A 19,514-nucleotide genomic window follows, 5' to 3' on the forward strand; every position below is an offset into this window, starting at 1 on the left:
GCTGGGGCTAACAGCGGGCGCTCACTCCGCTCCGGGATTTGAACATGGGACCTTTTGGTCTGCAAGTTCAGCAGCTCAGTGCTTTAACACACTTCGCCACCGGGGCTCCTAAGAATCATTGACCAAATCAGCTGGTAATTCTGGGAGTTGAAGTCCAAAAACACCTGAAGGAATACAGCAGCATTTCTCAACCTTCCGGTCAAGACCCCTGGGAGGGTCGCCAAAGACCACCAGAAAACACATATTTCTGATGGTCTTAGGAACCCAAATCCCTCCAGTATTTTCTGTTGGTCATGTGTGGGAAGTTTGGCACTATCCTATCGTTGGTGGGGTTCAAAGTTCTCTTTGATTGTAGGTGAACTATAAATCCCAGAACCTACAACTCCCAATAGGGCCCCTGGTGGCACAGTGTGTTAAAGCACTGAGCTGCTGAACTTGCAGACCAAAAGGTCCCAGGTTCAAATCCCGGGAGCGGAATGAGCGCCTGCTGTTAGCCCCAGCTCCTGCCAACCTAGCAGTTCGAAAACATGCAAATGTGAGTAGATCAATAGGTACCGCTCCAGCTGGAAGGTAACAGCGCTCCATGCAGTCATGCCGGCCACATGACCTGGAGGTGTCTATAGACAACGCCGGCTCTTTGGCTTAGAAATTGAGATGAGCACTAACCCCCAGAGTCGGTCACGAGTGGACGTAACGTCAGGGGAAACCTTTACCTTTACCTTTATATGTGTGGGAAGTTTGGCACAATCCTATCATTGGTGGGGTTGAAAGTTCTCTTTGTTTGTAGGTGAACTATAAATCCCAGCAACTACAACTCCCAAATATCAAGGTCTATTTCCCCCAAACTCCACCAGTGTTCAAATTTGTACAGATTGAGTATTTGAGTATAAATTTGGTCCAGATCCATAATTGTTTGGGTTCACAGTGCTCTTTGGATGTAGGTGAACTTCAACTCCAAAACTCAAGGTCAATGTCCACCAAACCCTTCCAGTATTTTCTTTTGGTCATGGGAGTTCTGTGTGCCAGGTTTGGTTCAATTCCATCGTTGGAATTGCTCATTGATTGTAAATCCCAGGAACTACAACTCTCAAATGACAAAAATCATCCACCCTCAACCCCACCAGTATTCAAATTTGGGCATTCGGGTATTTGTGCCAAATTTGGTCCAGTTAATGAAAATACCTCCTGCATATCAGATATTTACATTATGATTCATAACAGTAGCAAAATTACAGTTATGAAATAGCAACAAAAATAATTTTATGGTTGGGGTCACCACAACATCAGGAACTGTATTAAGGGGTTGCAGTATTAGGAAGGTTGAGAACCACTGGACTAGAGTTTGGAAATCACTACATATCTGAACATATTTTTTGATCGAAGTCTTGTTTGCTTTTTAAAGAGAGGGAAGTTTCTGGTCAACATGCTGGTTCAGCTTCTAGCTTCTCCTTGGGGAAAAAAACATTGTGATTCAGTTTTAATTTGCAAATGTTGGCAAGTATAAGATTTTTTTTTCTGAGTCAGGGAAAACAATGGAAAGCTGGAATGAGTGGATGAGTACAGTGCGTTTTACTCCCTTCCCCCTTTCCATGGAGCCACAGTTGTACACAATTGACCACAGGTAGAAGGAAAATGAAACAACCCACAAAGAAAGCATCCTTGCCTAGGTACTAAACCAGTTTATAATAGTCACTTTCATTCCACTGTTATTATAGTTGTAACCAAGTCTGTAATAACACACCCGGGCTCCATACAGTAGCAAGGATAATAACCAGAGCAAGGAGGTCCATTGTTTGTAGTTCCAAACTATTTGTCCTTGTCTTGGAACACAATCAGCTGTCCTTAATTTTAAAGAATGGTTCTGTTCAGTCTGTTCGTCAGACCTCACCTGGAATATTGTGTCTAGTTCTGGGCACCACAATTCAAGGAGGATCACATGCTGGCACATATCCAGAGGAAAGCAGACAAAATGGGACAGGGTTTGGAAACCAAGTCCTGTAAGTCACAGGGTGGGTTTGGCACAAAGAACAATGAGAAGAGCTAGAATAATCCATCTTCTGATAACTTGAGGACTATTAAGTGGAAAGGAGAACACGTTTCATATCTACCAGTCCAAAGAGTAATTCCTAAAACAATATTAAAAGAAGGGAGAGTCTCAGAATTTCCTGAAGTTTAGAGATGTTGGAATGGTGGGCTCTTCTTGATAGGAGATTTTAAAACAAAGTTTAGATGGCCATCTCTCAGAAGTGCTTTGGATGGACAGTAAGCCCTCCACTTTTACATGGTTAGGAAAGCAAGGCCAATGGTGAAAGTGAAAATACACAAATAGAGTCTTTTCAAACCTAAGAAACACCTCTCTGGAAATCTCTGGATCCTCTGCTGCAACTCTGTGTTCAACTTTTGCTGGAAGTGAACGATAAAGATTCCTAGAGAAGTATTTAGAGTTGCATTGGAGGACTCAGAATTTCCTAAAAGGGTTGAATTACATGACTATTATGATCCCTTCTAACTCTACGATCTCCTCCCATTCAAGAATGAGATTTTTGTGTGTGTCAGAAGCAACTTGAGTCCCTTCTGGTGTGAGAGAATTGGCCGTCTGCAAGGACATTGCCCAGGAGATGTCCAGATGTTTTTTGATGTTTTTACATCAAAAAACCTCCTTGTGGGAGGCTTCTCTCATGTCCCTGCATGGAGCTGGAGCCGATAGAGGGAGCTCATCCACGCTCTCCCCAGGTGGGATTTGAACCTGGCAACCTTCAGGTCAGCAACCCAACCTTCAAGTCACAAGGCTTTAATCCACTATGCCACCGGGGGCTCCGTAAGAATGAGATGTTTTGGATAGCTCTTGTCTATTATTGAATGTTTGACAGGGTCCCACAGAGATATGGATATTTTCTTGCTGTGTCATCACTCCAGGAGCAGAATCTTGTCTTTTTCCAGGGCTGTGTCTCTTATCTGTTGTTATATGACCTCCAAATGCAGTGTTATCTCACTCACGTTGTAACATGGAGGAGGGAGGGAAAACCATAAGAACTGGCACTATCTATACCTCCATTAGTTCTAGCCTGAGCTAAATTTCAGTGTCACAATAAAGACCAATCCCAAAAATTGCTTTGATAAAAAGAAATAGTTAATGATACACAAAGAGCCAAACTGGGACTAAGAGCAGAAGAAAATGTCACTATGTTAGCTTGTTTAATTACCAGGTGACATTTAAATGAGGGTGAAAATAGATAGCCTTTAGCTAATACTTTGTATACTGTAGAGTCTCGCTTATCCAACCTAAATGGGCCAGTAGAACGTTGGATAAGCAAAAATGTTGGATAATAAGGGGGTATTAAGGAAAAGCCTATTAAATGTCAACTTACGTTATGATTTTACAAATTAAGCACCAAAACACGTTTTACAACAAATCAACAGAAAAAGCAGTTCAATACACAGTAACGTTATGTAGTGATAACTGTATTTTCGGATTTATGACCAAAACATCGCAATGTATTGAAAACATTGACTACAAAAACATTGGCTACTAAAAGGCAGATAGAATGTTGGATGAGCGAAGGTTGGATAAATGAGACTCTACTGTTTCTGTAATATTGAAAAATGTTGTTTCAGATGTATGGAGAAGACCCATAGCATCGGAAAGGGCAGCAAACCTGGCCTGCTACAACACAAAACTGGCCATGGCACTACAAGTCCAGGCAAGTATTCTGTTCCAAAGAGAATGGGACAGCGAAACATTACTGGATATAGTTGCTGGGTTTCCTTTTTTACTTTAACCATTAGGTACCAAATTCTTCGCCGTTGCTAACATACTAGTCCTGAGGGTACATTCACACTTGTGCGGTATTGTTAAAACCATTGGGGGAAAAAAAGCTTTTATTGTGTTTTAAATATTTCAGGACCAATAAACACATTCTGTGAAATCGCCTGGGGAGCGGTATAATCTGATGGCCACAAAGGAGACCCGCATGTTGCCTGATGAGTCCAACTATTTTTGCTTAAAACGGCCATCATGTTGACATTTGTTTGGGACTGCAGGCACGTAGCATAGCCCTATACATATTTACCCAAGAGCTAAATCCCAGAGAGTCCAATGGGAATAAATGTACACAGGATAATAGCCTCAGTTGTCTGTCTTCGGCAAAATCACATCTCCAGAGAGGGCCCTTTTATAAGAACACACGCACCCGTTGCAACATTGCAATGCACAGTTGTGCAACTATTAGCCCATCGCTTTTCTGAGAAAACCGTGTGCTGTTATCACACAGACAGCATGTCATTGTGCAACAGCTTGTAAGCAACTTGAAACTCAAGACGATGGCTGCCTGAGAAGGATTTTTGCTCCGTGTTAGCAACAACTTCAGGGTGGGCTGAACACCACAAAGGGGTCCTGTATATATTGTGTATGATGTATGGCATTGGATGCCATTTATGAGATTTGATTTTTACATGTAATTTAAATAATTAATATAGGAGTTATTAAATATTGAAACCCCTTCGTGACTTTTGGCACCAGAAGCAATTCCTTGTTAATAATATCCATACAATATTTTATGATGGTTTGATGTACACAAAGTTTCTTTTCTGCACATAATTACTAAAAATGTGTAAAATCAGCTTCCGACCATATTAAACATAAATGATACCGTATATACTGGAGTATAAGCCAACCCGAATATAACCCAAGGCACCTAATTTTACCACAAAAAAACTGGGAAAACATTGACTCCAGTATAAGCTGAGGATGGTAAATTTCAGAAATAAAAATAGATACCAATAAAATTACATTAATTAAGGCATCAGTAGGTTAAATGTTTTTGAATATTTACATAAAGCTCAAATTTAAGATAAGACTGTCCAACTCTGATCAAATCATTATTCTCATATTCTTCAATGTAAATGTGCTTATGTATTGTTTGAATAATAACAGAGTAAAATAATACATGTAATAATAATAATAATAATAATAATAATAATAATAATAATAATACAGGAAAATAATACAAGTAATAATAAACAGAGTGAAATAATAAATGTATTATTAATAATATAAATAGAGTAAAATAATAAATGTATTATTAATAATATAGAGTAAAATAAATGTAATAGTAGTAGAAAAATAATAGAGAAAAATAATAAATGTAATAATACAAATAATAATAGAAAAAAATAAATGTACCATATATTCTCGAGTATAAGCTGACCCAAATATAAGCCAACCAGGACCCTCACCCGAGTATAAGCCGAGGGGGGCTTTTTCAGTCTTAAAAAAATGGCTGAAAAACTAGGCTTATATTCGAGTATATACAGTATTTGTATTTTGACCCAGGTCCTTCTCCAAGAGATACGGCACACTGCTGTGAATCACTCAGTGTGAAATATGGGAAAAATAATATAGCTGGGTTATTTTGAATGCTATGGAACTATTTCTATAGTGTAAAGGCCAAGAAGCCAAAAGGCACAGACACTGAGGAAAGAAAGTAAGGCTGGAGTGTGAATTATCTGTCCATTATTGGGGAAAAAGAGATCAATCCATGGCTATGTGAAAAGCATATTCTCTGTCATATTGTGCACCTATGGCTCAGGCAAGGGTAATCCTTTTATTGCCCACAACTCTGAGTCAGCAGTTGCTATGTTGCAACTCACCATAGTAGTTAATCCTAAAGCTTGTTATCTAAAGACCTGAAGAAAGGCTCTGGAAGGCTAGGAATAAACAAATAAAAAGTCATCTCCACCAGGGTCATCGGGAAGCTTGCTTTCAAAACAAGCCCAGCCCAGAAACCCAAAGCAAAAACCTCATCAAAGTACAACTCCCATAGCATTAGGCAAACTTTGTCCCTCCCTCCAGGTGTTTTGGACTTCAACTCCCACAATTCCTAACAGCCTACCGGCTGTTAGGAATTGTGGGAGTTGAAGTCCAAAACACCTGGAGGGAGGGACAAAGTTTGCCCATGCCTGACCTTGGTGAAGTCCTTTGAACACATTTCAGGTGTGCTTCCAGGACCTCCTGGCACAGGATCATCCAAGCAGACCCTGCCCCCAGACCTATTGCTGTGCTGCGGACAAGCTAAATCCCATGTAATGAGGCTTAACCCCCCTGCGCTGAGCCTCCCTGAATCTGGGCAGGTAGCCAGACAGCCAGCCAGGCCCCCACCCCAAGGGAGGGAGGGTGGGGAGTAGGATTAGAATAACCAATAGCACCCCTCCTGCTCTTCCTCCTCCTCCTCCTCCTCCTCCTCCAGCAGCAGCTGGAAACTCTCCTCCCATGGATTCTTTCCTGGTGTGCAGCCACACTATAGAATTAGTGCAGTTCGACACTACTTCAACTGCCCTAACTCAATGCTATTGGGTGTATAACTTGGAGAGGCAACAGTGTCAGAAATATTAAAAAAAATAACTACAGTAGAGTCTCACTTATCCAACATAAACGTTGGATAAGTGAAAATGTTGGATAATAAGAAGCCTCCGGTGGCTCAGTGTGTTAAAGCACTGAGCTGCTGAACTTGCAGACCAAAAGGTCCCAGGTTCAAATCCGGGGAGCGGAGTGAGCGCCCGCTGTTAGCTCCAGCTTCTGCCAACCTAGCAGTTCGAAAACATGCCAATGTGAGTAGATCAATAGGTACCGCTCTGGTGGGAAGGTAACGGCGTTCCATGCAGTCATGCCAGCCACATGACCTTCTACGGACAATGCCGGCTCTTCGGCTTAGAAATGGAGATGAGCACCAACCCCTAGAGTTGGACACGACTGGACTTAACGTCAGGGGAAACCTTTACCTTTACGTTAAGGAGGAATTAAGGAGCACCCGCTGTTAAGCTCCAGCTCCTGCCAACCTAGCAGTTCGAAAACATGCCAATGTGAGTAGATCAATAGGTACAGCTCCGGCGGGAAGGTAACAGCGTTCCATGCAGTCATGCTGGCCACAGGACCTTGGAGGTGTCTATGGACAACGCTGGCTCTTTGGCTTAGAAATGGAGATGAGCACCAACCCCCAGAGTCGGTCAGGACTGGACTTAACATCAGGGGAAACCTTTACCTTTACTTTAAGGAAATGCCTATTAAACATCAAATAACATTATGATTTTACAAATTAAGCACCAAAACCTCATGTTTTACAACAAATCGATAGAAAAAGCAGTTCAATACATGTATGTGTATTAATTACTGTATTTACGAATTTAGCACCAAAACATTGCAATGTATTGAAAACATGGACTGCAAAAACATTGACTACTAAAAGGCGGATTGCGTTGGATAATACAGAATGTTGTGTAAATAGAGGTTGGATAAGCAAGACTCTACTGCACTTATTTGGTGAAGCACCAGCATTGTTTGGCACAGAAGGCAAAAGAACTTGCAAAACTACAACTCTCAGAATTTAATTGCACAGAACCATGGCAGTTCAAGCAGTGTCAAACTACATTAAGTCTACTGTGTAGATGCACTTTAGGACAAGGGGTATAAATCCTCACTCACTCATGGAAACCCACTAGGTGGCCTTGGGCAAGTCACACACTCTCAGCCTCCTGATAGGTTTACCTTAGGCTTGTTATCGATCAGAAAAGACTTGAAGGCAAACAAGGTGCTTCTTGATGAGAAGGTTAAGAGAAACTTTTCGAATTCTTTTGTTTTATTTCACTAGTAACAATAGTGAAAGGCCCCATCCGCACTGCCATATAACCCAGTTCCTGAATCCAGATTATCTGCTTTGAACTGGATTATATAGCAGTGTAGAAGGGGCCTCATATGATCCAGTTCAAAGCAGGTAATCCGGAGTCAGAAACCGGATTATTTGTATGGCAGTGCAGATATGGCCTCAAGTATGCGATTCAAAAGAGCAGGATCCTTTTTGTTTCCTCTAAGAAAGGCATCATTCCCCACCCGTGATGAAAAAACGCGTGTCAGGAACTACACCTGTTCCCACGAGAAAGCCACAACACGGGTTATTATTTCAACAAACACACAGAGAGCTGGGTCCATACACCTCAGGCACGCCCAGCAACACAAACACGCAGGAGAGTGACGGGCTCCCCCTGGCTGCGCTCCCACAGCTGAAAAAGGGGAAAATCCACCTCCGATCCAGTCCGGGATTCCGGGATTCCACGTTTTCCCTCCCACCGGCGCCTCCCTCTCCGCCACTGCCAGCCTGTGAGGTCATTGGCGGCGCCGCGTCGAATGAGAGGTCTGTGCTGGAAAGGGGAGAGGGAGGGGGCGGAGTGCGCATGCGCGGCGCAGGAGGCGGGGGAGTGAGGCCAAAGAGTTCAAGACATACACACACATCATATATATACACACACGCACATATGTATACATATATACATACACACCATATATGTGTATATACATATGTGTGTATACACATATACACACAAATAATAGGGTGTCCAAAAAAGATATAAGGGTGAATATATCACACACACATTTATACAACAGCAGCCACTTTCCCTACCCTATAAAACACCTCCAGAAATCCTATTTGTGTCTATCTATCTATCTATCTATCTATCTATCTATCTATCTATCTATCTATCTATAAACACACATTATCCATATCCAGCAGTTACTTTCCTTGCCCAACATCACACTATACACACATTTACACATATACATCATACATACATTTACACCAGTAGACACTTTCCTTGCAGCACACCAAAATAATCTGACAGATACTCTGTATATATGTGTCCAGTCATACATAAATATCCACCAGCCACTTCCTTGCCCGATATCTAGACAAACATCCATATGTATATGTATGTACACACATGCACATAAATACCCAGCAGTCACTTTCTTGCCCAATGCCACATACACATGTATATATTCATACACACACACCCAATCACTTTCCTTGCCTGATGTCAAACACACCCTATACACATATATTATTATTATTATTATTATTATTATTATTGTGTGTATGCATATATATACACACACAACTAAATACCCTGTGATAACTTTCCTTGCCCAATCTGACCCACCATACATTCACCTACCTAGAAGTCAGTTTCCTTGCCCAACATAGCACAAACCCTATATGTTACATATACATAAATGCAGAGTAGTTACTTTCTTTGCCTTAGGGAACACACACAAACACACACACACACACACACATGAACATATGTCTGTGTAGACACAGACACACATGTACACAAATGACCAGCAACCACTGTCTCTCCTCCAGGCCACACACACATATATACAACTATTTATAGATACACAAATGCCTAGCAATTTCTTTCTTTGCTCCAAGCTGTACTTACATATATATACATCTATATACACATACACAAATGCCTAGCAACTACTTTCTGTGCCCCAGGCCGCACACACACATATATATTTACATATAGATACACAAATGCCCAGCAACCATTTTCTCTGCCCCAGGCCACATACACATATATACAACTTATATAGTTACACAATATACAGTGTGTGTGTATATACACAATATACAACTATATACAATACAAAACTGAATGCCCAGCAGTCACTTTCTCTGCCCAGGCTGCACACACACATATATACATGCACACTCATATACATCTATATACAGATACACCAATGCTTAGCACCACTTTCCCTGCCCCAGTCCACATACACATATATACAACTAAATAAAGATACACCAATGGCCCAGCAACCACTTTCTTAGCTCCAACCCCCACACACATATACAGTATACGTCTATATATAGTTACACAAATGCCCAGAAACCACTTTCTCTGCCCCAGGCCACACACACACACACATATGCAGACACACACATATAAATTCAAGATGTCCAGCAACCATTTTCTTAGCTCCAAGCCAATTATATACAGTAGAGTCTCACTTATCCAACATAAACGGGCCGGCAGAATGTTGGATAAGCAAATATGTTGGATAATAAGGAGGGATTAAGGAAAAGCCTATTAAACATCAAATTAGGTTATGATTTTACAAATTAAGCACCAAAACATCATGTTATACAACAAAATTGACAGAAAAAGTAGTTCAATACTCAGTAATGCTATGTAGTAATTAATGTATTTACAAGTTTAGCACAGAAATATCATGATGTATTGAAAACATTGAATACAAAAATGTGTTGGATAATCCAGAACGTTGGATAAGCCAGTGTTGGATAAGTGAGACTCTACTGTATATCTATATATACATACATACATGCTTAGCCATCACTTTCTTTGCTCCAAGCCACACACACACACACATATATCTATCTATATATACATACACACATGCCCAGCCATCACTTTCTCTGCTCCAAGCCACACACACACACACATATATCTATCTATATATACATACATACATGCTTAGCCATCACTTTCTTTGCTCGAAGCCACACACACACACACACATATATCTATCTATATATACATACACACATGCCCAGCCATCACTTTCTTTGCTCCAAGCCACACACACACACACATATATCTATCTATATATACATACACACATGCCCAGCCATCACTTTCTCTGCTCCAGGTCACACAGGGCTAAGCATACTATCTACATATGTATGCATATATGTGTATATATGCATACATATGTAGATAGTATGCTTAGCCATCACTTTCTTTACTCCAAGCCACACACTCACATATATTATATTCATCTATATATATATACACACACAAATGCCCAGCAATCACTTTCTTTGCTCCAGGCTACACACATATATACATACATACATGTTAGGATTTGTGGAAGTCCAAAACACCTGGAGGGCCTAAGTTTGCCCATGCCTGCTATAGACACAGAAATGCCTAGCAATCCCTTTCCCTGTCCCAGACCGCACACAAATATATACATACATATATACAGATACAGTCACCCCAAAGCTTTTCCTTGCCCGCCACGACAGCTACCCTGTCATGAGTGTAATATCAACACAAGCAAATGCCCAACAACAGCCTCAGCCCTTCCTCCTCCTTCTTCCTTCTTCTTCTTCGCAGCAGCTGGAGGAGCTGTCAAAACTTCCTCCACGTCGGGCAGGCGAAGGGCAACGGGCCAGCGCACTAGGAAGCCTTGGAAGGAAGAGGAGGAGGAGGAAGAGGAGGAGGAGGAAGAGCAGCCTCCTCCTCCTCGCTGGTTCGCCTTGGCCTTCCCGACCCAGCTGCGTGTCACCGAGGCGGGCTCTCTTCTCCTTCCTCCTCCTCCTCCTCCTCCTCTTCCCCATGTTGGCACCGCCGCTCCTGCTGCCTGTACCTGCGGCTGAGGCCAGCAATGCAAAGCGGAGGTAGAAGGAGAAGAGGAGGAGGCGGAGAAGAAGGAGGAGGAGGAGGAGGAGAGAAGGAGGAACAGCAGCAGCAGCAGCAAGAACAACAGCAGCAGTAGCAGCAGGAGGAGCGTCGGGCTCGCCCTCTTCTTCACCCCTTCGCTTCCTTCCATGTATCTTTCGCTTCCTGCTGCTGAGTAAGGATGGCCACGGAGGAGCAGAGCCCGGCGCCGGAGGAGAAGAAGCAGCAGCAAAAGCAGCAGCAGCAGCAGCAAGGGCCTCCTCCTCCTCCTCTTCCTCCACCACCAGCACCTCTTCCACAAAGACTTCTCCTTCTCCCCGAGCTCGGCTCTCCCCCCTCGGCAGCCGCAGACAAAAGACCAAGGGGCCGGCCTCGCAAAGATGGCGCTTCCCCTTTCCAGAGAGTCAGGAAGAAGTAAGTTGCTCAAGGCGTAGATCATGTGTGTGTATATATATATATATGGGGAGGTTGGGGAGAAAGAAAGAAACGCAGGCTCACACAACACTTTCCCTCTTCGGGGTTTGACAGCTCCAGCAACTCCTCGCCTGGGTTGCCTCCTTCTTCCTCCTCCTGAGATCCAGTTGCCATGTCAAGAATGGTTGGTCACCTCTCCTCTTCCTCTTCCTCCTCGTCCTCCTCTCCCCTTTGCCCTCCTCCTCCTCCTCTTTTCCCCTTTTGTTCTTACTTCTTCTCCAGCACTAGATTGAGAGGAAGCCTCACTCGCCTCTCTTGGGTTGGGGAGAAGGAGGGAAACACAGCTGGGACTTCACCCTGACTCCTTTCCTGACCATGTCAAGAATGGTCACCTCTGGCCTCTCTTCCTCCTCCTCTCCCCTCTGACCTCCTCTTCTCCCCTTTCTCTCCTTCCCTTTTGTTCTTACTTCTTCTCCAGGGCCAGGTTGAGAAGAACCCACCTCTCTTTCTTCCTCTTCTCCCTCTCTCAGTGAAAGGTTGAGAAACAGAGAGTGATCCTTCCCAACTCATCTCTCGATCCCTTATTTACTTCCTTCTCCCCTTTGTCACCATCCTGCCCATCTCCATTTCTTCACTTTTAACTAGCACAGTCTTTTCCCTCTCTCTCCCAGTGTGGAGTGCTGCCTACTTTTCACTTCTTTCCCAGACACTTCCTTCTCCCCAGTCACCCCTACTTTCTCTATTTTTAGCTGAGCCCTTCTCTTGATTCTTGCTCTTTACCAAGTTGTGTTGTTGAAAGCTTTCATGGCCAGAATCACTGGGTTGCTGAGTTTTCTGGGCTGTATGGCCATGTTCCAGAAGCAGCTTTGGGTCCCATGAGGGAGAAAAGCGGGATATAAAGATTATTATTATTATTGTTGTTGTTGTTATTATTATTTCGTGTCAGGAGCAACCGGAGTTGCTTCTGGAGTGAGAGAATTGGCCGTCTGCAAGGACGTTGCCCAGGGGATGCCCTGATGTTTTTGATGTTTTACCATCCTTGTGGGAGGCTTCTCTCATGTCCCCGTGTGGAGCTGGAGCTGATAGAGGGAGCTCATCCGCGCTCTCCCCGGGTGGGATTCGAACCTGGCAGCCTTCAGGTCAGTAACCCAACGTTCAAGTCACAAGGCTTTTATCCCCTAGGCCATCAGAGGCTCCTTTATTATTATTATTATTGGTACAGTAGTCTCACTTATCCAACATTCTGGATTATCCAACACATTTTTGTAGTCAATGTTTTCAAAACATCGTGATATTTTGGTGCTAAATTCGTAAATACAGTAATTACTACATAGCATTACTGCGTATTGAACTACTTTTTCTGTCAAATTTGTTGTATAACATGATGTTTTGGTGCTTAATTTGTAAAATCATAACCTAATTTGATGTTTAATAGGCTTTTCCTTAATCCCTCCTTATTATCCAACATATTCACTTATCCAATGTTCTGCCGGCCCGTTTATGTTGGATAAGTGAGACTCTACTGTATTATTATTCTTGCCTGATATTTTGCCCACATCTATGGGGGACATCCTCAGAGGTTGTGAGGTGTGTTGGAAACTAGGCAAGTGGGGTTTATATCTCTCTGGAATAATGTCCAGGGTGGGAGACAGAACTCTTGTCTGTTTGAGGCAGGTGTGAATGTTGCAATTAATCACCTTGATTTGCATTGAAAAGCCTTGCACCGTAAACCATGCATCTGTGGACAAGGCTGCATAGGGACCACCAAACACAGCAATGCCCAGACACAAATCAAGAAACATGAAAGGCACTGCAGACTAACTCTACCAGAGAAGTCAGCCATAGCAGAGCACTTGATGAACCAACCTGGGCACAGGATATTATTTGAGAACACCAAAATGCTGGACCACTCTTAACAACCACCATGTCAGACTGCACAGAGAAACCATTGAAACCCACAAGCATGTGGACAATTTCAGCAGAAAGGAGGAAACCATGAAAATGAACACAATCTAGCTACCAGTATTTTAAAAAAGTCTAAAATCAGGACAGTAAATAAAGAAAACAAAGGAAATCCAGATAGGAAACAATCAGGGCCAGCTAACCCCTCCCAAAAAAAGGATTCCCCCAGGCAGGCAGGAAGCAGCCAGGCTTTGAAGCTGCAAGGCCGTTCAATGCTAATCAAGGTAGCCAATGGCAACATTCACACTTGCCTCAAGTAGACAAGAGTTCTTTCTCCCACCCTGGACCTTCCACAGATATATCAATCCCACTTGCCTAGTTTCCAACAGACCTCACAACCTCTCAGGATGCCTGCCATAGATGCAGGTGAAACATCAGGAAAGAATGCTTCTGGAACATGGCCATACAGCCCAGAAAATGCACAGCAAACCACATAACTTACATCTCTTTCTTCCTCTGCTCCCTTAAGAAACAGAATGATCCCAAGTCATCTCACTAACCCTTCTTTACTTCCTCCTCCCCTTTGCCACCACCCTGCCCATCTCCATTTTTTCGCTTTTAGCTTGCACACCATCTTTCCCAGAGCGGAGCCCTGCTTCCCCTTTAACTTTTCCCTTCCTTCCCAGACACTTCCTTCTCCCCAGTCACCCTCCTTTTCTCTATTTTTAGCTGAGCCCTTCTCTTGATCCTCGTTCTTTTCCAAGTTCTTTCTGTTTCCCTTTGCCCTCTGAGCTGGCTCCCTCTCACCCTGGCCCCATGCTTCAATTTTACAGTTTTCTTCATCCAGCCGATTATGATTTAAGAATATCTGCAACTGGTTTATATTGTTTTGCTTGTACTTTTGGGAACAGTCCTCCTTGCCTTCTGCATACATACATGCACACACACCAACAGCCAGCCCCCCAACCTCAGGAAGGAGATTGTGTAATGGGAAGCTCCTCCCTAGGAGCTGTCAAAAGGCACAGCAGGGGCACCCACAACAACAAGAGAGTGGCTGGGGGAAGATTGGGTGGTTTGGGCTTTGTTTCTTGATCCTGCCATCTTTCCCTGATAGCTGTTGTGAAGAAATTAAAACCTGTGTTTCATTCTTAAAGCTTCAAATACTAAGAAGCACAAAAAAACCCCAACATAATGCTGCTTCTTGAGATGCATGTGCTTTTGCTTGAAAATGGAAGACATGCATTCAAAACTACATTGGCTTGCTGTGAGTTTTCCAAGCTGTCTGGCCATGTTCCAGAAGCACTATTTCTTGACGTTTTGCCCACATCTATGGCAGGTGTCCTCAGAGGTTGTGAGGTGTGTTGGAAACTAGGCAAGTGGGGTTTATATATCCATGGAATAATGTCCAGGGTGGGAGAAATAACTCTTGTCTGTTTGAAGCAAGTGTGAATGTTGCAATTTACAATTTTGATTAGCATTGAATAGCCATGCAGATTCAAAGCCTGACTGCTTCCGGCCTGGGGGAATCTTTTGTTGGGAGGTGTTAGCTGGCCCTGATTGTTTCCTGTCTGGAATTCCTTTGTTTTGTTCTTTATTTACTGTCTTGATTTTAGAGTTTGGCTGTTTGGTTGTGCATTTAAGTAAATCAGATCTAATTTGCCAAATAGTCACTGTTGAATGTTTTTATGCTGAATGCTTTTATATTGTGGAATGATATTTTAAATTGTAAGTCGCTCGGAGCACTCTGGTGGAGAGCGACTAATTAAGAAATAAAGTGAAGTGAAGTGAAGAAGAAGTGAAGTAATACAGTAGAGTCTCACCTAACCAACATAAACTGTCCGGCAGAATGTTGGATAAGCAAATATGTTGGATAATAAGGAGGGATTAAGGAAAAGCCTATTAAACATCAAATTAGGTTATGATTTTACAAATTAAGCACCAAAACATCATGTTATACAACAAATTTGAGAGAAAAAGTAGTTCAATACGCAGTAATGTTATGTTGTAATTACTGTGTTTACAAATTTAGCACCAAAATATCACAATGCATTGAAAACATTGACTACAAAAATGCATTGGATAATCCAGAACCTTGGATAAGCGAATGTTGGAAAAGTGAGACTCTACTGTATTGGTTGCCAGATTTTGTTCATTTTCATGGTTTCCCCCCTTTCTGTCAAAATTGTCCACATGCGTGTGGATTTCAATTGCCTAGTTTCCAGCAGACCTCACAACCTCCGAGGATGCCTGATATAGATGTGGGTGAAACGTCAGGAGAAAATGTTTCTGGAACATGGCTATACAGCCTGGAAAACTCACAGCAACCCAGTGATTCCAGCCATTAAAGCCTTCGACAACACATAACATTATTTTACACTGATTTTTGGAAATAGTTTAGTACTAAGCACTTGGCTTCGGTGTAATATATAGCAGTAGCATGGACTCAGAGAATGCATGAGATATTCTATTATTTTACATTTGTTTTCGAAGCAATCCAGCAATCAGTACAATTGTGAAGAGCGGATTTTAATAGGCAATGATTAACTTTGTAACATAACATTTTAGACATCTAGTACAAAAATATTGTGGGTATAGCACTGAAAAGTTCAGGAGCTTATGGTAAAATGTCAGAGGGATGTGAAGGAGAGACCTAAGTTGTGGGTCCCATCTCAGTAATATACATGTAATGTTGGAACTGTTGTTTGCATAGTTTTTTTTAGTGATCAACATGTTCTCTATGTATTGGGTCGCTGTGAGTTTTCCGGGTTGTATGGCCGTGTTCCAGAAGCATTCTCTCCTGATGTTTCGCCCACATCTATGGCAGGCATCCTCAGAGGTTGTGAGGTCTGTTAGAAACTGGGCAAGTGGGGTTTATGTATCTCTGGAATGATGTCCAGGGTGGGAGAAATAACTCTTGTCTGTTGGAGTCCAGTGTGAATGTTGCAATTGGCCACCTTGATTAGCATTGAATGGCCTTTCAGCTTCAAAGCCCAGCTGCTTCCTGCCTGGGGGTATCTGTGTGAGTGTTAAAACAAAACTCTTATTTCTAAGTATGTTGCAAAATTCAGAAAATACAGCTTTAATGTTTTTTTCTAAATGTTGTAGAAAGATTCAGATGGGAAAGGTTCGGAAAAATAGTTAACACATCCTAACATGGTGCCAATTACTATTATATACTCCCCCCTAAAATATATATATTGCAAAGTATTTAGAAGTGCCCTCAAGTACTGAAAACAGCAGAATTACCTAACAGAGAATGTTTAGTGGGGGTTTTGTACAAAGCAGATCTTGCCATTAGTTCGGTTTCAAAAACAGTGTGATTCTAAAGGTGAGCACTTGACTTGTTCTAATTTCAAAACTCGGGTAGAAAATAAGCTTATGTTGTAAGATAATTCCACATTCTTTTGTGACTACAAAGTGGTTAGGAGGAGAGGAAACTTTGGAAATTATTGAGTGGGGACATTCGTTTATTAGATAGGTGTTGCTTGAATGGTGCTTTATGCTAAAACATGTATACAATAATTACATGCTAAATCTGTAAGCCATTTAAAGATTTCTATAACGGCATGTTTTTATATTTAACTGCTTACTTCCTTTGCCTTTCCATGGAAAAGTATTCTATGTCCCTCCTATAAATGGGGTATTCAATGTATCACAAGTCTTAATAAACGTTAACTGCTGCTACTATTACTTGTAATCATATACTGCTCTTTCTATACCCTAAATTACATTTTTAAAGAGTGTAAGCCCTTTAAAGACTGGGTTACTGTGAGTTTTCTGGGCTGTATGGCCATGTTCCAGAAGCATTCTCTCCTGACATTTCACCCACATCTATGGCAGGCATCCTCAGAGGTCGTGAGGTCTATTGGAAACTAGACAAGTAAGGTTTATATATTTGTGGAATGATGTCCAGGGTGGGAGAAAGAACTCTTGTCTGTTGGAGGCAAATGTGAATGGTGCAATTAGCATTGAATAGCCTTGCAGTTTCAAAGCCTGGCTGCTTCCTGCCTGGAGGAATCCTTTGTTGAGAGGTGTTAGTTTGCCCTGATTGTTTCCTGTCTGGAATTCCCCTGTTTTGTTCATTATTTACTTATTCCTAACAGCTGGTAAACTGGCTGGGATTTCTGGGAGTTGTAGACCAAAAACATCTGGGGACCCCAGGTTGAGAACCACTGCTCTAAGATATCAGATGGTGCAATACCTGCTAAACAGTATAATTTCTCCAGTGGTGTTGAGTGTAGAAATCCTGTGATAATGCGGCATGTCTCATTAGGAGCCACATCCACTGTTTTAATGTGGATTCCATACTGAGCATGCGTATTCAGCAGCAAAGTAGCAAAGTGCAAGTGCAGGTGTCTTCACTATATCTGGTTGTGCTGGTCACCTTTCATATGATATTATTTCTAGCACCCACTTTTTGCATGATATTCAAGCATTGCTTCTTGTAGAGCATGGTCCAGAGGACTCCCAGATATTTTGTTGTGCTGCAGTGTTCCAGTGGGATGCCTTCCCAGGTGACCCTCAGAGCTCAAGATGCTTGTCTATTCTTAAGATGGAAAGCACACGTCTGTGTTTTAGATAAATTAGGAATCAGCTGATTTTTCCTATAATAAACAGTAAGAGCACCTAAAGCTTCAGAGAACTTTTGTTCAACCACTTCAAAGCTCCCTGCTTGAGCGGTGATGGCACAATCGTCAGCGTAGATGAAACTCTCTGTCCCTTCTGGCACTGGCTGATCATTTGTGTAAATGCCAAACATTGATGGAGCAAGCATGCTCCCCTGAGGCAGGCTGTTCTTCTGTTTTCACCAGAAGCTACTTGCAGTATACAGGCAGATGACTTGTGGTTTTTTTCACACTCCCTCCTCGCCCCACAAGAACAATTGCACTACAAAGCTGCATTGAAACAAACAAACAAAAAATGGTACTGTGCATACAGAGGAAATTTGATAAAATATTTTAAGGACTTCCCCCCCTAAAATTGGAGCTTCCAAAAGCCTTACCTTTGATGGGGCCTTATAGGTTAAAGAATTTCCCCTGACATTAAGTCTAGTCGTGTCTGATCCTGAGAATTGATGCTCATCTCCATTTCTAAACTAAAGAGCCAGCATTGTCCGTCAACACCTCCAAGTGGCCAGCATGACTGCATGGAGCGCCGTTACTTTCCTTCTGGAGCGGTACCTATTGATCTACTCACATTTGCATGTTTTCGTTGGCAGAAGCTGGGGCTAACAGCGGACACTGACCCTGCTGTCTGGATTCAAACCGCCAACCTTTCGGTCAGCAAATTTAGGAGCTCGGCGGTTTAATTCACTGCACCACCGGGGGCTCCGGTGAAATATGGTAGTTTTGGGGCCTTAGCTCCAGTGAAATATGGTAATTTTGGGGGCTTAGCTCCAGTGAAATATGGTAGTTTTGGGGCTTAGCTCCAGTGAAATATGGTAGTTTTGGGGGCTTAGCTCCAGTGAAATATGGTAGTTTTGGGACCTTAGCTCCAGTGAAATATGGTAATTTTGGGGCCTTAGCTCCAGTGAAATATGGTAGTTTATCCCCCCTAAAAACCCATTTGCTAAATATGCCTGATGCCAAAATAAAGTTAGGTGCTGGCAAAACAGAGAAATTCTGTGGATCCTATCCTACAGAGTTAAAGTCTAATTTAAAATGACAATATTCCAGTCTTGATGTTGTGAAGACATGAATGATGGTTGACTAGTTTAAAACTGACAAGGCTTGCAGGCTTCTGGTGGAAGCCGTTACTGGGTGCTTCCACTCTTTCCAGATGTAGTGACCGAGGGGCATCCTTAGGTTAGCAGCTTGAGTGATCAGGGGATGGTGAAGAGCTCATCCCTCCGGGTTGTAAGCCTTGTCAACCATCATTCAGATTTGACTGAATTTGGCTTCAGTGGCTCTACTTGCATCCAGTCTCTAACTCAGGCA

The 19,514-nt window shown here is 42.5% G+C and overlaps 1 protein-coding gene and 1 long non-coding RNA gene across 10 annotated transcripts in view; one reads left to right on the forward strand and one right to left on the reverse strand.

Moving 5' to 3' along the window:
* Nucleotides 1-12,320, reverse strand: part of LOC134292397 (uncharacterized) — a 28,844-nt gene extending 16,524 nt beyond the window's left edge. The window contains exon 1 of the long non-coding RNA XR_009999627.1: nt 11,761-12,320. This is a non-coding gene — a long non-coding RNA (uncharacterized LOC134292397). The remainder of the gene's footprint in view (nt 1-11,760) is intronic.
* kmt2c (lysine methyltransferase 2C) overlaps nt 11,153-19,514 on the forward strand; it is a 204,428-nt gene continuing 196,066 nt past the window's right edge. For 5 of the 9 annotated variants that reach the window (XM_062957187.1, XM_062957192.1, XM_062957193.1 and 2 more), the window contains exon 1: nt 11,154-11,676. In XM_062957187.1, the coding sequence (XP_062813257.1) occupies nt 11,444-11,676 (233 nt within the window). In that variant the 5' untranslated portion in view covers nt 11,154-11,443. Of the gene's footprint in view, nt 11,677-19,514 lie in introns of all 9 variants that reach the window. The other 4 variants (XM_062957186.1, XM_062957190.1, XM_062957191.1 and 1 more) reach the window with 2 other exon arrangements.

This window comes from Anolis carolinensis, chromosome 6 (genome assembly GCF_035594765.1).
Source record: "Anolis carolinensis isolate JA03-04 chromosome 6, rAnoCar3.1.pri, whole genome shotgun sequence".
Classification (NCBI taxonomy): Eukaryota; Metazoa; Chordata; class Lepidosauria; order Squamata; family Dactyloidae; genus Anolis; species Anolis carolinensis.